The sequence below is a fragment of the Oryzias latipes genome, chromosome 24 (assembly GCF_002234675.1).
Source record: "Oryzias latipes chromosome 24, ASM223467v1".
Taxonomy (NCBI): domain Eukaryota; kingdom Metazoa; phylum Chordata; class Actinopteri; order Beloniformes; family Adrianichthyidae; genus Oryzias; species Oryzias latipes.
In genome coordinates this window covers 18,825,420-18,834,517 of record NC_019882.2, presented here as the reverse complement: position 1 = coordinate 18,834,517, position 9,098 = coordinate 18,825,420, and the positions used below count along the sequence as shown (strand labels likewise).

General features: G+C 36.5%; 2 protein-coding genes across 2 annotated transcripts; one reads left to right on the top strand and one right to left on the bottom strand.

Annotated features, from left to right (window-relative positions):
* Positions 1–746: 746 nt before the first annotated feature.
* Positions 747–4,303, bottom strand: LOC111947105 (coiled-coil domain-containing protein 106-like). Its single transcript, XM_023953251.1, has 4 exons — positions 4,186–4,303; positions 2,341–2,484; positions 1,923–2,222; positions 747–1,188 (listed from the first exon to the last, which is right to left on the bottom strand). The coding sequence occupies exons 1-4, from the start codon at positions 4,274–4,276 to the stop codon at positions 770–772; spliced, it is 954 nt and encodes a 317-aa protein (XP_023809019.1). The 5' UTR covers positions 4,277–4,303; the 3' UTR covers positions 747–769.
* Positions 4,304–4,526: 223 nt separating this feature from the next.
* LOC111947104 lies at positions 4,527–7,742 on the top strand. The gene is made up of 4 exons (XM_023953250.1): positions 4,527–4,730; positions 4,847–4,960; positions 5,695–5,902; positions 7,118–7,742. Exons 1-4 carry the CDS (start codon positions 4,555–4,557, stop codon positions 7,604–7,606), a joined length of 987 nt encoding a protein of 328 aa, XP_023809018.1. The 5' UTR covers positions 4,527–4,554; the 3' UTR covers positions 7,607–7,742.
* The last annotated feature ends 1,356 nt before the right edge of the window (positions 7,743–9,098 follow it).

The following is a 9,098-nucleotide window of genomic DNA, read 5'->3' as shown; positions in this document are numbered from 1 at the left end:
ATAAACTATTTATAAGACATGAACAAGCACTAGAAAGGTTGTAATAAGCTGCTTATAAACACATTTATAAGCAGTTGTAATTGTCCTTAATAAACTATTTATAAGACATTAACAAGAACTTTTAATGTTGTATTAAGCTGCTTATAAAGATATTTATTAGCAGTTGTAAATTTCTTACAACTGACTTACAAGTTCTAATAAGAGACTTATAAACACATTAAAAGACTCATTAATAAACTATTTATAAGACATGAACAAGCACTAGTAATGTTGTATTAAGCTGCTTATAAAGACATTTATTAATCCTTCATAAAATGCCTTATGAGATAATAACAGTGTTGCTATTAACAGTTTATTAAGTGTTTTGCAGCCCCCCAATCTAAAGCGTGATCAAATAGGGGTTCATATTCACAAGCCATTTATAAACTGCTTGTATGGGATTAATAAATATATTTACAGTGTTCTTATTAACAGTTTATTAAGTGTTTTGCAGCCCCCCAATCTAAAGCGTGATCAAATAGGGGTTCATATTCACAAGCCATTTATAAACTGCTTGTATGGGATTAATAAATATATTTACAGGTCCCATGTTAAGTGGACTTACATTTTCTTAAGTCCAGCTGCTATGACTTAACCTCAAAACTACACCACCTGGATGAATGAGAACCTTTACTGACAGTTTGAGTGTTTTGCAGCCTCCTAAAGTGTGGGCTATGTTTTGCCACAAACAAAAGCAAAGTACAGAATATGAAAAATGCCCTTTATAACATTAACCAAAGCCACAAACATATAACAACTCTAACACATCACAACAACATTGTGGATAACATTTTAAACTTTCAACAAACTTTAAAAAAAAAAAAAAAAAACAATATCTGCCCTTCCCAAGGGGCAGTAACTGTCCACTTTTTTTAAAAGTGTCGATTGTGTCTTCAATTTGTGAATTTGCATCAATTGTGTCGATGCAAGCTTTTGTAAAGTCGCTAAGTTTCTTTTTGGGATTGTGAAACTGTTTTAGCTCGGAGTACTTCTGTGGGGCTGCAATGGCAAGTTCTGCCACCGCAGCACTGCACACAACGGTGTTCCGATCTACTCCCACTTTTCTGAATGCTGCAGTTAATGTTTGTCCTTTGTTGAAGGCCTTGAGGACCTTTCTGTAACGCTCCACCACCTCATCTGGGACACGTGCTGAAACATAGAAAGGATGGTCAAGCAATGTTTTGAAATTGTGTACTCTGCATGTTTGCATGACATATATTAATTATCAAACATATATGTTCCTGATTTGATGGTCTAAAACTCTCTGTGTCCTGCCCCCTAGAGGTTAAAACAAGGTACTAAAGTTGAATTTTACGATTGGTCTATTTATGTCTATGTCCCATGTCATTTCAGAGCTTTCGTGTCATACTTTACATCTCCAGCATATAAAAGCCCTGCCCATCTTAGATTGTGTAACGGTCGGACGTGAAAGTTAGACAACAGTTGTTAAGTGTAATTGTCATTTAATCCAGAAAACTCTGTCCTGGTGATGGGATTTGGAATGAACTTTCACTCAGGATTCTTTGCTACTATGTTAGCTTCATTTTATCACTCAGACATGGTTCTGCAAACCCTCAGCTGTGCAAGCAGCCCCACTGTTGGGCATTGCTGAGGTCAGTATCACTCCCCATACTAAATAGGCAGTGTGAGTGTAACCAACCCTCGCCCCGCCACTTTTTTTCCCCATTTTTTAAATCCGGGCTGGGAGTGGAGTCTCCAACTGTCCTGTTGTGTTACCCTTTAATGGAATACACATCTCATCATTTTTATATGTTAACTATCTATACCTGTCACATTTGGGTTTCTGTCTATGTTATTACCTCTCTGTAAGGGGACACACCATAGCAATTATTTCTCAAGAAAAATTGAAAATCTGAAGTTACCTCTTCTGACATGTTTGCGGGCTTTGATTTGTCTCTTCTTTCCACTCTTGCCTCTTTTTTTCTTCTTTTTTGGTGTTCCCTTCTTCTTCTTTCCATTCTTCTTCTTCTTCTTCTTCTTCTCTTCATCTGAAGATGAAGACTCAGACGAAGAGTCAGATGAAGAATTGCTGCATGAAGAGTCACTCGAGTCTGAAGAACTGCTTGATGTACTTGCAGATGAACTTGACTGAACTTGGGAAGTTTTTTGTTGTTTCCCATGCAGCATTATGTCATTTGTGGAGGCTTGTGGAGGATGTTTTGCTGCAGAACAAAAATATAATTGTTGCAACCCAAAAGCACAGTGTAATTTTTAAGCTACTACTTTTATTAAGAAAAGGCAACAACACTACTTGTAGTATGTGGTGTTGCTTGCACATACCTAGCTGTTCTTTCAGAAAATCTTTTTCTGCTGACAGCTCTTTGATGAGCTCCTCCTGCCTCTGAATTTTTTCTGTCAGCTTTTTGATTTGTTGTTGCTGTTGTTTTGTAACAAGCTGGGCAGTAGGTGACACTTCAGCCTGATCTGTTAGGGGGAAAAAAATAAAAGTTTATCATTTAAAAGACTATTTGGGATTGGTAGACAACATTAAAACAACATTTTGAAGAATACATTTTTTGTTTTGCAAATATTAAGTAACATTCTTATGGTACAATTTTTAAGGGATGGTCAGCGCCAAACACACAAATCTGTATGACTGCTTCACGATCTCACTCAGATTTTTACGATGAAGGAAGTCAAGATAAGTGGGAGATTTTCCTAAAAAATCCTCCATGGCGTACATTGCAGTCAGCTTTGTTTTTAACTAGGACACATCAGAAAGTGCTCCGCAGCTCTGTGTCAAACTGGACAAGGCTGCGTGTGACTTCCTGAAACTTATGTCCAATCAAAAGGTCCGAATACCGTGACGTTGTCTTAGCCTGCTAGAAGTGCGTGCTGCAGCAGTTTTTATTTCGACTGAACTTGAGAAATCCGCGATGGGAGGGTTAGGGTTAGTGAAATGTTAATACAATAGTACATATTTCACCATTAATTTTGTGACATTATATGGGAAGCCGAGCTTCCCTTGCAGTCTTAAAGAAATCGCCACTGGTTTAAATGCTCCAATGTGAAAATACGTCTGTCTGAAAGCAGCATAACCGTTAGGGGTGTAACGATACGCTAAAATCTCATTTCGGTTTGATTCAGAGTTTCTTAGGGCTCGGTTCGATACGTTTCGGTTTGGTACTGATGTTTAACAAATCTGCCTGATATTTTATAAAGTATTATCTTATTGTTATTTATTGTGTGTGTTTTTCTCCCTTGGGAGATTAATAAAGCTTTAATTCATATATTTTGGTATTTTTACTGTACAAAAAGCCAGAAAATAATTTCTTGCAAAATGCATTTATTGGTTTTATATAAGAATAAATAAAATTGACCTCTCTAGGGGATCTGCTTAATAAAATAAGAAAAACTATTAGCTGCCAGGAACTAAAAACTTTGAATAATTAATACTGGCATGAAAAATTAACTTGCACATTTATTTTCTTGTAGACTGAAACAGTCGGGTCATGCCGTTTTAAGAGCATTAACAGATCTATTCTGTGGCATACACTATCTTTGAGTAACGATGTCAACACAACAGAGCATTCCCCACAGGAGAGCGTAAGCTAAGCATTAGCCATCCTGATCCTGTGGACATGCGCACTGTCACCTCCATCACCTGATAGCTGTTGAAGCTGAAGTGCAATGACGTTTTTGGCCGTGGAAGGCGGATCTTCCTTCGGGGTTCACTTACCCGTGTGGACTTATTGCAGTTCTCCATAACTGAGCTACACAAACTAAACGCGCGGTCACAGAAACTGTTGCGCTGCGCGCGACAACCTCTGCACCCCCCCCCCCGCCCCCTTTCCTACAGGCGCGCGAGTGCAGAAACCAGTGAGAGTCTCGGTGGAATACCACGAATAACATTAGTTCCGCCTCAACGCAAAGTTAATACATTTGCGGGGAAAAAATAAACAAACCGAAAACCGAAACGGTACGAACGTGAACCGAACCGAAAGTGCCGTACCGAAACGTTTCGGTCCAACTACGTGTACCGTTACACCCCTAATAACACGTCATAAACAAAATAAATATTAATGGACTGACCCATTTGGAGTTATTTGACAAAATATAATTAAAACACGATTCAGCTATTTTAGGTCTTCAGAGAAGGACTTGACATATTTGTTTGTAGCTTACCAGGGAGACGTGCTTCATCTGTTTGCTTCCTCTTCATACTTTTCTTCAGCTCGGGCGACTTCGCCCTTCCAGCTCCAGAGCGGGTGTACATGCGGCTTCGGACTTGTGGGACAGACACAGTGGATAACTATAGCGAGCAGCAAACTCTTACTAAGCTTAGCAACGATTGAACAAAAGCTGGGCCTGCGCACTAAGAAAATGTAAGCAACCAATCCAGTAGCGTTTAATTTGTACGACAGTCCGTTTCGTAGTGGGGGGATCAAAGTTGTCGATAATGATTGGAGATTAAAATTGGCGGCAAAAGACTGGCGGCAATAAATTCAAACTGGTTGTATGAAACTCAGGAAGGCGCTTTTATTAACGTAAGAAATGACCTTAGTTACCAGACTGCGGAGGCTCATTTTTGCGGGCAAATCTAAAAGAAAAGCCTTAAAACTGATCAAATGGATGCAAAAAAATCATCTTTTAAGAAGGGAAATGAAATGCAGCATCTGTCACAAGCGAATGAAATTGAAAAAATGGAAGACAAAAGACCATTATGCTTGGTAAGTATGATTGTTGTTGTTTTTTCAGTACATAATGGCTGCAGTTATTAAAAGAAAAATGTTGTGTTGGAAATTTTGGTTGAAGCCGATTAAGTTGATATAATTTGACTTTGCAGGAAATGTCAGCGTGCTGTGCATAGAGGAAAAAAAAGGGTGAAATCGATTCGACACAAGTCTCTATTCCAGCGTTCAAAAATATCCCTTTTTGAATGGATGCAGTTCATATACAGGTATGTGACTGTCTCCAACTATGATATTCACATCATTGCTTTTTAAGGTGGTACACATAAAACCAGGAAACTCTTCAGCTTCATACACGTTCCATTGATTAAACTGCTCTTGTACATTTTGTTGACCTTTCTTTTGTTTAGGTTTAAAGATGTTCAAAGGTTGTACCAATATGTTACATAAAGTATGCTTTTGGCGTAGGAGCAAGCATGCAAAAAAGAAAAAATAATAACTGAATAAAATATCATAAAATTGAATTACATTAATCTAACATAAGAAATTAATTTGGTATGGCAGCTAGAAAAATATTTTAATATATTTTTTGATATTAACTAATTTCACATACTAATACATCTATGTATTAATACCAAAGTAGTAAAGTATTGATTTTTTAAATTCATACTTTGTATTTAATACATAAAGGTATTAATGTACAAGTTTTCTCAGAGAAATGCCAAATGCTAAATAAATTAAAAATAAAATTTTGCTGGTTTAAAAAAATTTAAACCACAAGTTTTGGTCTGTTCCTGATCCATCACAATTTGAATAAAGAAAGTCATTCAATTTTAATTTTAAATTATTTTCTAAAAGTCCTTCAGCATGAGAAAAATTCTACAAGAACATGTTAAAAACACACAACAAAGATGTTTATTGGAGTGTGTCTTTAAGGCAATTTGAGCTTGTTTGACATAAAAGCATTAATTGTCTGAGGTTGTACTTGTTTTCTCTTCTTCAGATTTTCCCAAGGTTTGCGTCTACGGCAGATTGATATGATAGCAGATAACATAGCAGCAAGTTCTACCACTCTCACAAAAATGGCAAAAAAACTACGCCAGGTCTGCATTACTGCTGTTAAAAGAATGAGGCGAAACAAGGGACAAATCATTGGTGGACGACATGAATTTGTTGTGATTGATGAGAGTCACTTCCGACATAAAAGAAAGGTAAGCAGAAGGCAGCATAGAATACACAGAAAGTGACTATTCGCACATAAATTTCTAAATACGTGTGACCAGTGCTGAAAGTTTTTCTTGGCTGCATGAACCCAGAAGAGGGTTTTGGGCTACGGTTAGGATAAGGGTCAGATTAATTCACCACGTGGTTTCCAAGCACAGCTGTTTCTGCAACTCACCTCTCCCCCAGGAGATGGGTCAACTATAAGAGTAAATTTCACACACTTAGGGTGTGTAACAGCTAATATAACTTTGACTTTAACTTCAAAAGCATGCAACAATCAACAAAATCCAGCCTTGGACGCACTTAAAATAAATGCTGGCATGTAGAAATGTGCATCTTGGTTGCACGAATTACGTGTGGCTAATGTGAATTTCCATCAGTTTTTGTGCTTGAACTCACATAAATATGTATGAATAACATCAGCCTTTAAAAAAAGCCCCAAAGAAAGACATCTATACTGAAACAAGCAAAGGCATTTGTGTTTGGAAATAACAACTGTCATACAAACAGTATTCATTCAAAATAGTATTTGGGGTATAATAATCATCAAATACTAACTTTCACATATGGTGCAACCAGCACAAAAAAGTGATGGAAATTTATATTGGCCACACGTAAAATGTGCAGCCAAGGTGCGCATCAGTGTGTTGCCTGCATGTATTTTAAGTGGCTGAATGTTGTTGTTGGCTGCAAGTATTTAACGTTAAACATAAAGTTAAAGTCCCATTAGCTGTAATGTACATAGGTGTGTGAAATGTGCTCTCCTGGAGGAGCGGTGAGCTGCAGAAACATCTGCAGTCAGGAATCACTTGGTTTAACCCTAACTCGTAATCTTAACCTCAACCCCTTCATCTGGGAAGGGAAAGGGGTTAAGGTTTCATCTTATTTTGAAAATTGCCTGCAAATAGTCACTTTCTATTTTTTAAAAGATGTTTTCTGTTACATTTTTCAATACGTACACATGTAATGCTTTTGTAATTTTGCAAGTAGTTGTTAATAACCAGTGTGTAATATTAAAAGAAGTATAATTTATCACCAATTCTTGATCCAATACAGTAGGTGTCCATATAATGAAAATCTCAGAATATTTATTCTTGCACCATTAGTCAGTCATCTTTTTTTACATTAAAAAAAATCATTAGCCTAAAATTTTTGTGTTTACTGTTTTTGTGTTAATCCTTTTCTTTCATTTTTTTAAACAGTATGGGAAAGGAAGAATGGCGGGAGCATGGAAGAGAAAGATGTGGGTTTTTGGTATGCTAGGAGTCCAGGGGCAGAGGAGTGGAAAGCCAGTTTTGAGACTTGTGAAGAAACGTACTCGCAGAGAACTTGTACCACTCATTGCCCGCCACGTGAAACCCGGGTCCACTATTATGAGTGATGAGTGGCGAGCATATCGCATCCTTCCTGCTCTTGGGTACAAACACTTCACTGTTAATCACAGTCAGTTTTACGTAAATCCACAGAACGGTGCTCACACACAACATATAGAAAGGGCATGGCGGACCTATAAAGAGCAAGTATGGAGGCTTCGGGGGAATCAAACTGAAGATATGCTACGTGATCACCTCTGTTTGATTGAATGGAATGAATGGCTTGCAAAAAATATCACAGTGGTCCACTTGGACGGTTACTACACGACATTAAGAAAAAGTACAATTGATCCACTTAATGTTTTTTTTGTAATGTAGGAAGGGCAGATATTGATTTTTTTTTTTTTTTAAAGTTTGTTGAAAGTTTAAAATGTTATCCACAATGTTGTTGTGATGTGTTAGAGTTGTTATATGTTTGTGGCTTTGGTTAATGTTATAAAGGGCATTTTTCATATTCTGTACTTTGCTTTTGTTTGTGGCAAAACATAGCCCACACTTTAGGAGGCTGCAAAACACTCAAACTGTCAGTAAAGGTTCTCATTCATCCAGGTGGTGTAGTTTTGAGGTTAAGTCATAGCAGCTGGACTTAAGAAAATGTAAGTCCACTTAACATGGGACCTGTAAATATATTTATTAATCCCATACAAGCAGTTTATAAATGGCTTGTGAATATGAACCCCTATTTGATCACGCTTTAGATTGGGGGGCTGCAAAACACTTAATAAACTGTTAATAAGAACACTGTAAATATATTTATTAATCCCATACAAGCAGTTTATAAATGGCTTGTGAATATGAACCCCTATTTGATCACGCTTTAGATTGGGGGGCCGCAAAACACTTAATAAACTGTTAATAAGAACACTGTAAATATATTTATTAATCCCATACAAGCAGTTTATAAATGGCTTGTGAATATGAACCCCTATTTGATCACGCTTTAGATTGGGGGGCTGCAAAACACTTAATAAACTGTTAATAGCAACACTGTTATTATCTCATAAGGCATTTTATGAAGGATTAATAAATGTCTTTATAAGCAGCTTAATACAACATTACTAGTGCTTGTTCATGTCTTATAAATAGTTTATTAATGAGTCTTTTAATGTGTTTATAAGTCTCTTATTAGAACTTGTAAGTCAGTTGTAAGAAATTTACAACTGCTAATAAATATCTTTATAAGCAGCTTAATACAACATTAAAAGTTCTTGTTAATGTCTTATAAATAGTTTATTAAGGACAATTACAACTGCTTATAAATGTGTTTATAAGCAGCTTATTACAACCTTTCTAGTGCTTGTTCATGTCTTATAAATAGTTTATTAATGAGTCCTTTAATGTGTTTATAAGCAGCTTATTTGAACTTGTGAGTCAGTTGTAAGACATTTACAACTGCTAATAAATGTCTTTATAAGCAGCTTACTACAACATTAAAAGTGCTTGTTAATGTCTTATAAATAGTTTATTAATGAGTCCTTTAATGTGTTTATAAGCAGCTTATTTGAACTTGTGAGTCAGTTGTAAGACATTTACAACTGCTAATAAATGTCTTTATAAGCAGCTTACTACAACATTAAAAGTGCTTGTTAATGTCTTATAAATAGTTTATTAAGGACACCTATTATAAAGCGTTACCGGTGTTTTTATTTTCAAATCACTTTGAATCAGGAGTAGGCACAAAAATGCTGCTGGAGAAAGCTTGTAGCAGTGAAGTAGGTGCTACAATCAGCAAAGTCTCCTTGCTCTGCTCCATTCTGATCATCCACTTGCAGACAAATAGATCCATGAACGGCTTTGTTTTCCTCGTCTG